We start from the raw sequence: 15,466 nt of genomic DNA, 5'->3' as shown, positions 1-15,466 counted from the left end.
CTTTGGCATACCCATCCATGGATTTACAGGAAGAAAGAACTAAATAGAATCTTATTCACACTGCCTGGTGTCATTCCCATGCTCCAAGTCATGTAAAATTTCATGTGGCCTTTTCTAGCCCTGTTACACAAAATTTTAACGTCCAAGATTCTCCAGGATGTACTTGGGAGGGAAAGAAATCTTGTTACTTCCTGAATAACAGGCAGGAAAATTAAGGCACACAGAAATGCAATGAGTTACAACTTCAAGACTACAAAATTAGTCAGTGGTAGAACCACCGGTAGTCTTTTGCGATCATGCTTACTTGCCCTGTTCTCAGTGCTTGGCTGTATTTAGTCCTCTTGGCCAAGCAGAAAGTGTCATCCCTTCAATAATCTTAAAACCTGCATGTTCACCTGAATGCATTTCTTCAGCAGCACTATGAGGTATTTTCCCCCTTCTAATTTCACCCAAATAGCTCTCAAAGATATGCACCATTGAATGGATTTTGCTGCTCTGGAAAATCCTGCACTATTCCCAGTTACCTGGGACACTAGCACTGTTCCAACATGAACACATGATCAAGAACAGCTAAATAGACGATGATTTTCAGACCAGAGAAATGATGAACTGTGGGGATGGGGAGGTCTGACAGAGATCTTAACCTTATGAAATTCAACCAAGGCAAGTGTAGGGTACTGTACCTGGGGTGGAATAACCCCATGCATCAGTACAGGTTAGGGGCTGACCTGCTGGAGAGCAGCTCTGTGGAAAGGGACCTGGGAGTCCTGGGGGACAACAGGATGACCATGAGCCAGCAATGTGCCCTTGGGGCCAAGAAGGCCAAAGGCATCCTGAGGTGCATCGAGAAGAGTGTGGCAAGCAGGTTGAGGGGGGTTATCCTCCCCCTCTACTCTGCCCTGGTGAGGCCACATCTGGAGCACTGTGTCCAGTTCTGGGCTCCCCGGTTCAAGAAGGACAGGGAGCTGCTGGAGAGGGTACAGCAAAGGGCTACGAAGATGATTAGGGGACTGGAACATCTTTCTTATGAGGAAAGGCTGAGGGACTTGGGTCTTTTTAGTCTGCAGAAGAGAAGACTGAGGGGGGATCTTATCAATGCTTATAAATACTTAAGGGGTGGGTGCCAGGAGGATGGGGCCAGTCTTTTCTCAGTGGTACCCAATGACAGGGTGAGAGGTAATGGGCACAATAGGAAGTTCCATCTAAACATGAGGAGGAACTTCTTTACTTTGAGGGTGGCAGAGTACTGGAACAAGCTGCCCAGAGAAGTTGTGGAGTCTCCTTCTCTGGAGATATTCAAAACTCACCTGGATGCATTCCTGTGCAAGCTGCTCTAGGTGACCCTGCTCTGGCGGGGGGGTTGGACTAGATGATCTCCAGGGGTCCCTTCCAACCCCTGTCATTCTGTGATTCTATTGTGTGATCTGAACTCATGAGTGGTATGTGGAAGGAGAATAAGGAATTTTTATTTTCTGTCTTTCATAGAAAAACTAGGGAAAATCGAATGAAATGATCAGATGCCAGGTTCAAAATGGCCAAAATAAGGTATTCTTCACAGAAATTGTGTTTCTTGACACTAGAAATTTAACGTGGGTTCAATAAGTGACTAGATGAATTTTTGGTAGGAAAAATCCATCAGGAACCTTTAGCAAAGGATGCTGTGTCTCAGGATCCAGACACACTCTGGCAGAACCTGGAAGAGTTCTGTATTTCTCTTGAAGCACTATATTTCTCTTGTAGCACTATATATCTCTTGTCCTGCCCTGTTGCATCCTCTTCTGTAGACGATTACTACCTGTCATTGTTAAACCACTGATATGACCCAGAGATGTCATTCCAACTCTCCTAAAGGCTAACATTAAAAAAAAATACATTTTTATATGCGTTATGTTTTATATGCTTTTATATGTGTTAGAGAAACCAAAGTCTCAAATCTGTTTCAATACTTACTGAATTGTGGGCATCACCAAAATTTCACATCAGTGAGTTCTGAAGTTACCCCTACATGGCATTAAAAGTTTCCATTCTTGTTATGTGGCTTTTTTATTTTCCCTTCACAAATAGGAGTGCCTGGCATCACATCATTGCCTGTATGGGAGGTAGAGCATTTTAAGTTATCTCTGTTTAACAGAGGGGCAGGCGAAGCCAATAAAAGCTAAAGCTGGGAATTCATCTCACTTCAAACTAGTGAACAGAAAGCTGACTGTCAGCTGTATGCTAGGTGACTGATGGCACACTGTGGTCAACTGGAAGAGAAGAGTCCTTTTAGAGAAGTGTCCAGTGGTGGAATTGTCTTAAGGGTGCTATTTGTCCCCGTTGAGTATGTAGCTATAAACAGCTAATACTAGAGAAGAAGCATTCATTTGTACTTTGCTTAAGATACTGCAGTGAGTCAGCAGTGGCAAAGTCAAGACTTAAATATGGGTGTTGTAAATCCTCTATGTAAGGAACAAAGTGACAGCCTTTCCTCTGGCCCTGCTCTATGTTATACATGTCTGTCATATTCCTCTCCATAAGAAGTCATCTCATCTTTTAAGACCTTTCTTCCTGTGGAAACCTCCTACGTGCCCAATGCTTTGTGAAACATGACGATGTTTTCTTTCTTGCTGGTTTCACATATTCAGTGATAGGAAATACTTTTATTGGACCAACAAAATCCAGATTCATGATTCACTGGAGGAGGTGGTGTCTGATGTGTATGGGGTATGAAGGTGTCTTTGAATTTTCCTTCCAGGGAGAATGGCTATGAGACATTCAAAGCTTCTGTCTTCATTCCTCGTAAGATGCAGGCCAAGTTCCTGCTGCATTATGAAGAGCTTTTGCAAAGGCGACTGGGAAAATACGAGTATACAATCAGCATCCGGCCCCAGCAGCTGGTGGGGAGGTTACGAGTGGAGGTGAACATCCTGGAGAACTCAGGCATAGTTTCGCTGGAAGTGCCTCCCCTTCGAAACAGCAAGCATAAAGGCAATGGGAAAGTTGAAGGTAAGGAGAGATTTTATGACCCATGGTTCTGTTACTCATGGGGCCTCAATCACCTCTCAAGAACTGGACTGGCAGTGTTGGGAGTTCTCCAAGGCAATCTTGGATAATTGTGTAGACTGGTGTTTTTTAATTCACTTTCCCTCTGCTCCAAATGAGGCATTAAACAAAACTCCAACATTGTATTAAAGCACCATTGTCTAGGATCAAGACTGTATTAGAAATTATAGGACACGTGTCATAAAGACAACAAGGAAAATGAATGCTAGCAGCTCATTAGGCATAAATTATTCTGGCAAATTCCAGCTATGACTTTATTCAGAAAGATACATTTTTTACTTTCCCTTCTCAACTCTTGCTGCACTCACTGTATGACAGGTACATTCCACCCCAGAGGTGGCTGCATTTGAGCGACAAGCAAGTCTCTAAGCATTGCAGGCCATCAGCAATTCCTATTTAGAAATCTCTCATTCAGTGGCAGGGCAACCTTCAGGTTCATGAAAGCTGGTATAATGGCTACAACGTGAAAGGGATTTCAGGATTATGAACTCTGTGCCGTTCAGTGGTGGGAATTCACTCATCATAAAGGCTGGTGGCTTTTGTTCTATTTTCTATAGATGACTGTGTCTATGTGATATCTGTGCATAAGCATGTGAGAACTTTGAAGCTGAATGAATATAGGGCTGATCCCATTCAACGCAATAGCATTTTTTTTTTGCTATTGTCTTTACGAGCTTTGAACTGGGCCTTCAGGCCTTGTGCTCAGCATTTGAGCAGGCTCTTCCCTGGCTCCACATCTCCTGGGAACTGTTTATTTTAAGTGAATTGTTTTTTCCATCCATCCATGCCAAGGCAGATAGGAAATCCTGCATTTTAGAACATGGGAAATTCCAAGAGGAAAATCCATGTTTTGCCAAAGCACTAAGTGCGGTCCAAGCATCTACTCTTACCCCCAACTGTCCTCGCTCGCTGTTCAGACAGTGTAAAGGTAATTTTACTAGTGTAAACTAACAGTGAGGAGCACAGGATACTGTGACTGCTACATGTTGACAAAAAACCCTCACCAAAAAAAGAGGTTGAGTGGGAGCTGGAAGCAGGATGCAGAGTCTTGTGGGACTTGTCCTCCGTTACTCTAAGTGACATAATGCCAGCAAAATCAGTGGAGCTGTTCATGTCTGCCAGGTAAAGACCCTAAAGCATGTGAACATGGAGTTAAACTGAATGCTCAGTGTGATCCTACTGATTTCAGCCAAATCACATTGAAATCAAGGCTGTCAGTGACTTGGACTAGCTTCAGGTCAAGCCTTATATAACTAATTAGTCTCTCTGCCATACATCCATGCACTGTATGATAAATGTGCTCTTCCCCTCATCAGGAGGGACAGGAAACCTTTTTCACCTGTCAGGGAGTATCATAGTGCATTGTCGTATATGGTTTCCCGCAAAACATCTGGCATTGATCAAGATGAGAGACAGACTAAGCAGAGCAGACACACTGTTGGTCTAGTGCAGTAAGGAAATTCCTGTATGTAAATGACATACAGGGAAAACTCTTGTAACTTGCTCTCCAAATGGCAGTCTGTGAGCGCTGATCATTCTTGGCACTGTGCTTCAGATTTCGAGCAGCTCATATAAAAAAGGGCCTAAGCTCTAAGATTCCATAATCCTCCCTAGCCAGTAAAATGTATATAAGATAAATGTCCCATTTCAGGATGGGTAAAGCAATGGAAACTCAGATTCCCTGTTCTTTATCCTTGCTCAGAATTCTATTACAGACCCTTTTTACCTGGAATCGCCCTATACAGTTGGTTAAAACTGTTTGCTGTGATGAAATCACTGCCATGGAAGTCATTGAAATGCCAAACACACTTTTGGGGTCCATTATGGGCAGTCAGGAGTGGGTTGTGTCTCTGCCAGATCAAGTCTTCATTGGTACTCGGGTGTGTGCCACTCAGATGAGTGTATAGTGTTAATGAGTTCAGTAGGTTTGCTGAGCTTCTTTCTGATCTAAAGCAAGACAAGGAGAACAGGACATTACCAGCAGCCAGACCAAAAAAAAAAAAAAACAAAACAAAAAAAACCCCAAAAAGAATTGGCAGAGTGTCTCCGAAGGGTCTAATATAGGTTGCAGAAAAGGACAGCTTGTTTTAGATAGAAGGGATTTATTGCTTGTGACCTCTTCTGGCCAACAAGATCAATCACACTCGGAGCAGACAACAGCAACTTCCTGACTTCCTAAACACATATGGAAACCACAAGGATATTCCTAGGGAGGGCAAGGCCAAGGCAAGGAGCATTTCACTTGGAAATCCACTCCGTTCCAGTCGGCTGTCATCTCTCAAGCTTGATCCAAAAAGCAAAACATCTGAGTCATTAGATTCTCCCTGCAAAGCTTTCTTGCTCATATGACACCTAAAGCCCCAAGAGCATGAGATCTGCCCATCCAGTGAGACCTCCAGGGAAGGCTATGGGTTTTTAAGTGAAGGACAGGTGAATTGCAAGTCTTATATTTAAGGTGCGGCTGCTTGGCAGACAGTCTGCAAACTGGGACTAAACCAGGAAAAAGACAGTGTCTGGTCTCTTCTTGGATTCCTGTGGCTTAAAACTCTCCAGTATCACTTGACTGGGGAGCATGGTAGCAGTCTAGTAGGTGGCCAGCAAAGGATGCCAGACCAGATGCTGCCATACTGTGCTACCTGTGGTCCCCCAAAGGAGAGGTCATGACTTAAAAAAATGACCAAATAAGGAATGGAGGCCTGCACATTGGAAAATGGTACTGCCTGGCTGGTTTGAGTTTGAATATGTCATGAAAACTCTCTTCCTCAATTTCCTGTGTCTACAAAGATGTCTATAGTATCTCATGGTTAAAGATAAAATGTGAGATTTTGATAACTGTTAATAAATTACCTTGAAAGTATTGGGTGAAAAATGTATTGTGACATCAAGTCATCAGTTAAATGGCATTCTGAGTAATATGTCCAAAGTGCCACCAACCTGAAACCATTATGGAGGACAGGATGTAACTTCACAAGTCATTTAGATACTTTTGATTTTGACTGACCTGGATAAGAAACTATGTTCTTTTTCTGAGTACAGGTCCTGAAGATCCAGTATAGGACAGGCAAATTAAGTTGAAAATCAAATAAGTTTGGCTTTGGAGTCATCCACAGCTCCAGATGATGAGCGCCAGCAGTGACTGATGTTCATAACTGAAATGCCAACCTGCTGCGGCAATAAACGCTGTTAGCAAAACTAATGGAAAAAATAATAGTTTAGATGACCAAAAGCAGAGGAATGGCTGATCTGCCTTTATTTCATGGGCCAATCCTCTTACATTCCTGCTGCTTTCTACATGCTATCCAGAGAGCCAATGTACCATGCAGGAATCATAGTGGAAAAAACAATTTCTCTGTTTAATGGTCGTTCAGAATTTGCACTTTCAACTCCAGCCAGCTGCTAGTATCTGTACAATCTGTGATGAACAGAAGAGGTAAAACTTAAAGACCTATAGACAGAAGAAGTCCCTTGATGAGAAAGAGTGAAGGACGCTTTTTTTTTTCCCATTTATAAAACAGCGCAGAAATCACAGCAGTATGAGCAGAAGCAGTAGAGAGTCCAATTCTGCCCGGTTTTGGCTGTAGGGGCCCAAGACACAAAGATTGGATTTGGTTCCACAAACTTCCAGTGATTTATGAAAAGTAACGCTGTGCTTTTCTACAGATAGAGGCTCTTGGAAAGTCCTGCGTACATCCTTTCTGTATATGGAACAGAGACAATGTCATGACAGGTCTTTCCAAGGTATTTCCTTTGTCAGTGATTCCTGCACACACAACTCCATCTGGGAGTTGTATTTTTCCCAAAGGAAGATATTAGGCATGTGAGTTTTGGAAAGTGGTCGTTTGGCATGTGCAGTTGTTGTCTTCTGTCACATACAAACCCCGGAACAGGAGACATTAAGGCCAATGATCCTGGCCTTCTCTGGTGACCTCAGAATGGAGCCATTTTCTGAATGATATCCTACCTAGCACCCTCAGGGATGACTGTCCTCATCCTTTTCCTCCAGTGCAGCAGTGTGAGTACTGGTCATGGACTTGGGCAGGGGGACACTAGGCTGCTTGAGAATGACTATTTCTCTTTGAAGTCATAGGTCTCAGAAAGGTTTTTATTTCTTATCACAGTTGTCTAGAAGTTTCCACATGTTAGCGGAGGATGAACTTTGCATTTAAGCTCTAATCCTGACTCTGCCAGTCTCAAAAATAATTTAGATTTAACTGTTCATCGTGTGAGGACTACAGTTTCATATGAAAAGTGCTCTTTCCTGCTCTGTTTACTTCTTAGCTGAATTTGGTGGAAAGTTTGTCTAAAGGCCCTATTAACTACCCCAGTGTGAGCACAGACCAGCTCAAGTCTTTGGAGCTCATCCATGCTCTGTACTTGGCAATATCTCATAGATTTTCCTCTCTCAGTCACCTCTGTGAAAAGAACTGGGCCAATAAACAGAGGACAGTAATTGTGATCCAGATATCAAGTGCTGCCTAAAAAAGAAACCTGGGGGAAGACATAGTAACACTAGTGAAATATATAAAAGGCTGCTGCAAGGAGGAAAAGAATACTGTGCTTTCTGTGTCAATAACAGAAAGAACAAGAAGTCATGGGTTTATAATCCAGAAATAAAAATGTAAATTAGACATTGAAAATGTCTAACAGTGTAAAAGTGAAGCTCTGGAAAGGACTGGCAAGGGTTGTTTCCATTACTGGAGGTCTGGAGTGTTTCCAGACCATGTCATAAAACCAAGTAGGAAGGGATTTGGTCTGGGAACATGGGATGAATCAGATAACCTGCCTTCCAGACCTGACTTCTATTATTCCAGGGGGAAAAAAAAAGTAATTTTGGACCTTTTCTATCTGACCATTTTTTGGTTTTAATCTCTGTCCTGGAGATGGGAGATGAGTGGCTATGAAGAAGATGGGAGAGCTTCCCCAGCTATTTTTGTCACTGACAATGGCTATGTGAGGCAGCCTCGGAAATCTCTCCAGGGATTCCTAAAGCACTGTCTATGTTACAGGGGAGTGCATTTCTCACCTCCAAAGAGTGTTTTGAGGAGTAATAGGGGAATGCAATGTGATCCACACGATCCCATCTAGATTCCACAGTGCTTTACAAAACTGGATACATGTGATATGCCCATTTAACAGGTGGGGAGACTGACACATGGAGTGGCTACCTAGCTCAGCTCATTTCAGATGGTCAGAATCCATAGAAATGCTAGGACTGGAACTCATGCTGTTGTGGTGCACAGCTTATTGTGCTCACCCATCAATGTACTTATGGCAGGCAAACACAGAAGTGAAGTCCAAAGGCCACAGCCGCAGATGTATATGTGCAGTAGGTATAAGGAGAGAGCTTCTGTTTCCAGCATGAGACTGACTTTCACTAACCCTGATGTGATGTGGTCAGGCAGCCTAACCAATGACAATACTTGCTTTTCAGCAGTTGTGGAGAAGTAACGTGAAACCCGCAAATAGATCAGAAAATATAAATGAACTGTTAAGCCATTTCTATGAATTCTGGACATTTCCCACACACTGGCAGCTAAATGGGATTTTGGAAGTGACAGAAGACAGACGGAAAATCCAGGAAGGCCAATACAAGCAAATCTGGTGCATTGTGTATTAAATACATATTACATCTGTTGATTCATCAGATTAAAGGGCAGCTATCAAAGTAAAACCAAATCAAGACGGAGGTAAAATCTTACAGAGCTATTGATTTATGACTTTTCTTTGCCAGGAGAAATCTGAACTGTACACAGATTTTAGAAAATATGTCAAAGTTCTGGGTTATCATTTTATAAGCCCCCTTTAAGATCCAACACTAGTGTCCTTAAGTGATTTCAGTGTACTGGCTGGGACCTCTTTCTCTGTTTCCATCCGGATGGATGGATTGGAATTGGCATAGTCAGAGAGGCCATGATGCGGAGTCAATTCTTGACTTTACTGAAATTGAGTAATATCTGTCATTCAGCCTCCTTGGTGAAGACTTTTGCTGATGACTTTGTTTCATATTCCAGGACCTCTAACTATAATTTATTTGTGTAGAAGTTGGGCCTATGAGAAAACCCTTCCCTGCCTCAGTAGTACACTCTTGTGTCTTGTCTATTCAAATGCACTCACAGGACAGCTATAAAAGTAAAGCCAAATTAACATGGAAGTAACAGCCTAGAGTACTATTGATTTATGACTCTTACTTTCATTCCTTTGCCTGGAGGAGTCTAGATTGTACATAGCACTTTAGAGTAAACGTTACAGCTTTGGCTAATCATTTTATAAACCCACAAGAAGCCTAGTCCCAGCATTTCTATCGACTTTGACCTGTGGGAAGTCAAGTGAGGTAACCACTCCATGCCTCCATTTTCCTACTTGTTAAATGGACATAATCATATGTATCTGATTTTGTAAATCACTGTGGGATCTGGATGTGAGGTGGATTGTGTTCAATGTTGCATGCAGGTGTCACGTTGCATTCCTCTAATGCTGCTCAAAGCACTTTACAAAGGTGGGACAGTGCCAGTCCTCATTTCATAGACAGTGTGATAGGAATCCCTGGAGAGGAGCTTTCCAAGACTGCCTGCACCTTCTCATTGTGATCAGTATTGTTAATGGGGTATAGCCCACAATTAAAATTATTCTAAAGCAGATATTTATGTCTGGCCAGATGTATCATACCCTAGTCTCCCCTGACACTCTTGACCTGAGTTCCATTGAGTGTAATGGGAGCCTAGACAATAAGCTCAGATGTAGGTACTTGTGTTGTGAACACCTAAACTGGAACTGAATCTCAGCCGTCTTTTCTTTTCCCTACCATACCACACACTTCTTGGGCCATCTTTGGCAAAGGTTTCAGACACGCCCCACCCCCCCACCCCCCCCAGTATAATTAAGCAGCTCATTCCACCAATTCTAACCAGCACATGAGCAGATATAATATAACTTCTCTGCCTCAGAGGAGTGTTGGAATAATCACTGTGAGAGTTGAAGCACCCAAGAAGAACATCAGTTGAGAATCTATTTTGGTGTTTTCAATAGCCGGTTAGGATAAAGGGGAAAGCCCTCAAAATCTGGGGAACTTCAAGGCCAAATCTGACCTTTGGTCAGTCTCATGTGAGGGTCCTTACAGAATTCAGAGGGAATGAACAGTTGGCACACCAAAAGAGAGTAAGGCGGGACTTTGGCCACACAGAGAGACAACAAGGAATCTCCATATCCCTCAACTTTAGAAAATGAACACAGCTAACAAGACAAGTAGAGGTTCCTTCAGGGTGACTCAGACCTAAAGTATTGTCTTTCTCTGAGATAGCCTCTGAAAGGCACATCTCTCTTCACTGACTCAGGAAGGGCTCTCAGAGCTTAGGGTGAGTTACATGTCAGGGATGCAGTTTGCATGACTGCACTAGCAAGTGTTGGATTTTGTCTCAATCAGTAAGACTGAAATTGCAGCGACTATACTGATAACTCTTTGCTGAACATAAAGGCAGCTAAGATGACTTGTTCAGATGTAGACATTACACATCAGACGCTTGTCAGATCAAGCGACCAATGAGTCAGAACAATCCCACCTCACATGCCTACGGTACATCTGAACAAGTCACCTCAAGAACGCTTTATAATCAATAGGGAGAAATCTGCTGTATGATTCATCTAATCCTGGAGAAGATGTTTAAACAGGTCAAATGAATCATACTTGCATTGACTGGCAGGATCTCAGCTGTAGGATCTGCATTCTAGATGTCTAGAGTCAGCTGGAATGAATACCACATACATGTCTGAAATGGTGTGTTATTTACACAAAGCAATTAACAGTCGTACAGAGAGTATCTGGCCTTTGAGTTCAGTGATGTCCAAACAGAAGTGAGCACAGGAATTCTGCCTAAACATTTATATCTCTGATAGCATTGAAATGTTGGTTTCAGTTTAGAATTAGAGTGGAGGGGTTATTAAGTTCTTATTTTACAATTGGTGAGCTGAATCTTTACTCTCAGTCTGTAACTATGCTAGTTGACCTGACTCCGTGGTAATACTGTGTGTGCTGTGCTTAGACATCTGTAAGACAGTGGGAAAAAATTGTAACATTGTGGTTTTATCTCAACAGGTGATGTTTCTCCTCCTCCTTCTACTGTAGTTGGACATACGAAAACCTTAGCTAAAGTTACATTCAATCCCAGTGTTGTCGAGCAAACCAGGATTGCCCGAAACGGCATTTTGGGAGACTTCATAATTAGATATGATGTGAACAGGGAGCTGAGTGTTGGGGATGTTCAGGTACTGTATACATGACTCATCTTTCCTGTTTTATTAGCTATACTTGAGATGGTTCAATTGTCTAGCATGCTCCAAATGTCCTGGAAAATGTTTTCCAAGTGAAGGCTACTTCTCCATCTTGTAAGAACTATCCAAAATAAAACCAGTCAGTTGGCAGCCACAAGATGGACTTAAAAACCACAGGTACCTACTTCATTGAGTTCCTTTTTTGTATCTGCTTTTCAGTTTCTCAGCATACCGGCTGTATATATCTGGATACAAGACCAGTTCCCCAAATGCATGTTACAGTTCTGATCCCTGAGTACATATGTTATATCCTTACTGCATTTGAAAAGAAACTCCAATGTCCACCATGGAAGGAGATGTGGAGAGCTCCAGTAGGCTCCCCCAGTCAGGATAAACAGGGGGCCAGGGTTAAGAGGGATACCATGGAGCACTTATATCCTCCAATGTAGACACAGACATTGAAAGCAGGATCAGGTGTGCCCAACCAAGTATCCATAATGATGTGTGTGGAACATTGCATCACGATCTGCCTTTGATTCCTGACTTCCTTGCTCTTCCACAGATTCTTAATGGGTATTTCGTGCACTACTTCGCCCCCACAGATCTTCCTCCACTGCCAAAGAATGTTGTCTTTGTGCTTGACAGCAGTGCTTCCATGGTGGGAACAAAACTGAAACAGGTGAGGTCTTTGCATTTGTTATAGACTGGTGGGCTGTAAGGTTGCAGAAAGCTTGGTTCTGACTTCGTCGCACTAGACGGGTTCTTCTGCAAAATGTTTGCTATCTGAGGTGAGAGGAGGCTCTGAAGAAACCTCAAGGCGAGATCATAGAATCATAGAATCATTTAGATTGGAAAAGACCTTTAAGATCATCAAGTCCAACTGTAAAGCTAACCCTGCTAAGTCCACCACTAAGCCATGTCCCTAAGTGCCTCATCCACATGTCTTAAATTCCTCCAGGGATGGTGACTCAACCACTCCCCTGGGCAGCCTGTTCCAATGTCTGACAACCTTTTCAGTAAAGAAATTTTTCCTAATATCCAGTCTAAACCTCCCCTGGCGCAACTTGAGGCCATTTCCTCTTGTCCTATCCCTTGTCACTTGGGAGAAGAAACCAACACCCACCTCTCTGCAACCCCCTTTCAGGTAGTTGTAGAGAGCAATAAGGTCTCCCCTCAGCCTCCTCTTCTCCAGGCTAAACAACCCCAGTTCCCTCAGCCGCTCCTCATCAGACTTGTGCTCCAGACCCCTCACCAGCTTCGTCGCCCTTCTCTGGACACGCTCCAGCACCTCAATGTCTTTCTTGTAGTGAGGGGCCCAAAACTGAACACAGGATTCGAGGTGCGGCCTCACCAGCGCCGAGTACAGGGACACGATCACCTCCCTACTCCTGCTGGCCACACTATTTCTGATACAGGCCAGGATGCCGTTGGCCTTCTTGGCCACCTGGGCACACTGCTGGCTCAACTTGGTGTCGTCTGCAAACTCACTGAGGGTGCACTGGATCCCCTCATCCCGATCATTGATAAAGATATTAAACAGAACTGGCCCCAGTACTGAGCCCTGGGGAACAATAGATGATTTACCTGCAATGACAAATTATCATGTTAGTGGGGATGGGATTGGAATAAGAAGTGCAGAGGACTTCAACACTCTGTAAAAAAGGTCAGAGCTAGGATGCTGCAGATAGGATTTCCTGGGTAGTTCTGTTCTGGGCAGCTTGAAGAGAGGCAGAATAGGGAGAATTCCCAGCAAAGTGCATTCAGCAGACCATTGTATCCAGATTAACAGCAGAGGAAAGATACTGCTGTCTTTAAATTACCTTGGCAAAACCCTTAGCAATGTATAACTCAATAGGTTCTGTTGAAAGAAAGGTCAATTTGTCCTGTTTGAGAATCTGAGTCTTCCAGCACAAATATCAGACATTTTTCCAGGGCACAGATCTTAACATGAGACAGCATACCAAGCTGAAGGGCACATCACCAATGCTTAAAACTGACCTTTGACATGGAGGGTTCAGGCTGGTGCCTAAACATTTTTGCTTCTTCAATTCTCTGAGCTGGATAGATGGAAACCATCTCCAATTCAGGAGACAAGTAGTTGGCTTGGAAGGGCACCGTGCCTGGGGGAATATACTCTTTCTCTCAGCACAGTATTATCAGTCTAAACTGCAGAGATTAATTAAGACTTCAATTCTGTTCTGAATGATTTGACAAATATATCTCAGGTCTGCACTCACACTGGAGAGGTAAGTCAGTTTCCATCTTTTATATTGGTGCAGAAAAGGAGAAAAGTCCTGGTAGGGCTGGTGTTGTTTCCTTCCATTTGAAACCTTGCCCTACAGGCATGAGATATGGAGAAGTTAGTTAGCTTATCTATGGTGGATGGCCATATCTTTACCTTCTACTTTCTTACTGTGGCCGAGCTAATGACAGTGGAAAGTGATACCTTCCACATAGGTTGACACCAATATGGGGCAGTTCCAGCTTGTATGGATGGTGCGATATTGTAACGCTACTAGAATGACTGAAGACCAATAGCTTGGACTTGTATCTTGGCCAGTTAAGGAGCTCTAATTAGCCCATTCAGGTTCCTTGGGTGCCTGCTTGGAACATGGTGATATTTCTGTGGTTACTGGAGAGCCTTTTTTATTTTCCCTTGGCCACCAACGCTAGCCCAAATGTCTTTGACAAACACAGACCATTGTCATTCTCTGACAGGTCTCTGTCCTTGAACAAGGACATTGAGGATATATATGCCTTTCTCTCTCTGCTAAAAACTTTACTATCTGGTTTCAATGGTGATCATAAATCTTAATTTAGAAGCAGTGTCTCCTATTAAATCAAATTATCTCCACTGTGATCTAAAATGGAGTATGACTTGTATGACTCCTAATTATATTCCCCAGTGACTGGAGTAGCAAACAGAGAGTTGTTAACAAACATACCTAGTACTACGCTGAATGAGGTCTTGAATGAAGATGCCTTTGAATCTTTACAAATTCCTGTGGACAGAGCCTGGCTCTTGACTTTCTGTTATCCTTCTGCTGAAAAATGACTGCTTTGCCTCACAGAATAAACAGATACAGCACAAATGCACCCAGTCCTGCATGCTGAAAGCAGTCAACGATAGAGCACTGAAGCAGGGAGATTAAGACTCCGAAGGGCTTTGGTGCTAGTGTGAGCTGCGCAAGTAGTGCCTTGGGTCAGCAGATTAACATTGTACTATGAAAGCTTTTATTCTCCTCCTGAGTGTATTAGTGTTTCTTTTTCATATACTTACTAGAAACACAGTGGCCATTAACCCTTGAAGGTCTACTTCATAGACTAGCCAGCTCCTTCTGCTAAACATACATGAATCTCAGGCTAATTAGCTACAAATAGGTGTCTCCCGAGCCTGAAGTGAGAGAAGTGTCTAGCCAGACCTTTGTTGAGGGTGTACCCAACTTTTTGCCTGTTATCTCAGTATACTCCTTTTATGGAGAACCACTGGTACATTCTGGAGGAGTGCTATGTGCAAGAAGCACTTATCTTCCTCTGATTTCGACTGCTCCAGAAAACAGAACTTCATGAAATTATGACGCAAATCATAAAAACCCCACACAGATTAGTCAAGGAAAGACCAAAATCTAGGACTGGCTGAATAATATGCCTCTTTTGGTACACTAAGAAAGTGTGATCAGTTACAGCCATGGCCCATGTCTGCTCAGTGGCCTTTTTACACAGTTGTTGTTGTTATTGTTTCTTAAATTACAGACATGTCCCCTGGTGGCATGATACATCTGAGCAGAGGAAATGCCCCCTTTTCTTCTTTTTTCTCGGACTCTTGCAGCTGTGGTGATCTATGGTGGCATGTAGAGAGCTGGGAATTCCCACGGGACTGCCTTTCCTCATTTCTCTCTACTGAGTCACATGCAAGATCAGCTAAAAATACAGTCAGCACTTGTAAGGACTGCTCTTGCAGGTCAGCTGCAGTAACTATGGCAAGGGACAGTTTTTAGGATTGTATAAGCATGGATGAGAAACATCAGCTGTGCACCCTTTTCTATAGTAACTTGAGGAGATTTTGTACTCTTCACTCTTCACTTACCTGCAAGTGAAGTTAATGGCAAAGTAACTCAAATGGGGGTCAGGATTTTATGCAACCTGCACTTCCCACAAT

At 43.0% G+C, this 15,466-nt stretch overlaps 1 protein-coding gene across 1 annotated transcript in view; it reads left to right on the top strand.

Annotated features, from left to right (window-relative positions):
- ITIH5 (inter-alpha-trypsin inhibitor heavy chain 5) overlaps window positions 1-15,466 on the top strand; it is a 50,167-nt gene that overhangs the window by 9,832 nt on the left and 24,869 nt on the right. Inside the window, exons 5-7 of the mRNA XM_059816583.1 lie at window positions 2,735-2,985; window positions 11,132-11,301; window positions 11,870-11,986. Of these exons, the coding sequence (XP_059672566.1) occupies window positions 2,735-2,985; window positions 11,132-11,301; window positions 11,870-11,986 (538 nt within the window). The remainder of the gene's footprint in view (window positions 1-2,734; window positions 2,986-11,131; window positions 11,302-11,869; window positions 11,987-15,466) is intronic.

Source organism: Gavia stellata, chromosome 4, assembly GCF_030936135.1.
Source record: "Gavia stellata isolate bGavSte3 chromosome 4, bGavSte3.hap2, whole genome shotgun sequence".
In the NCBI taxonomy this organism is placed as follows: Eukaryota; Metazoa; Chordata; class Aves; order Gaviiformes; family Gaviidae; genus Gavia; species Gavia stellata.
The sequence above is the reverse complement of the archived record's forward strand: the minus strand, read 5'-3'. Positions and strand labels throughout refer to the sequence as shown.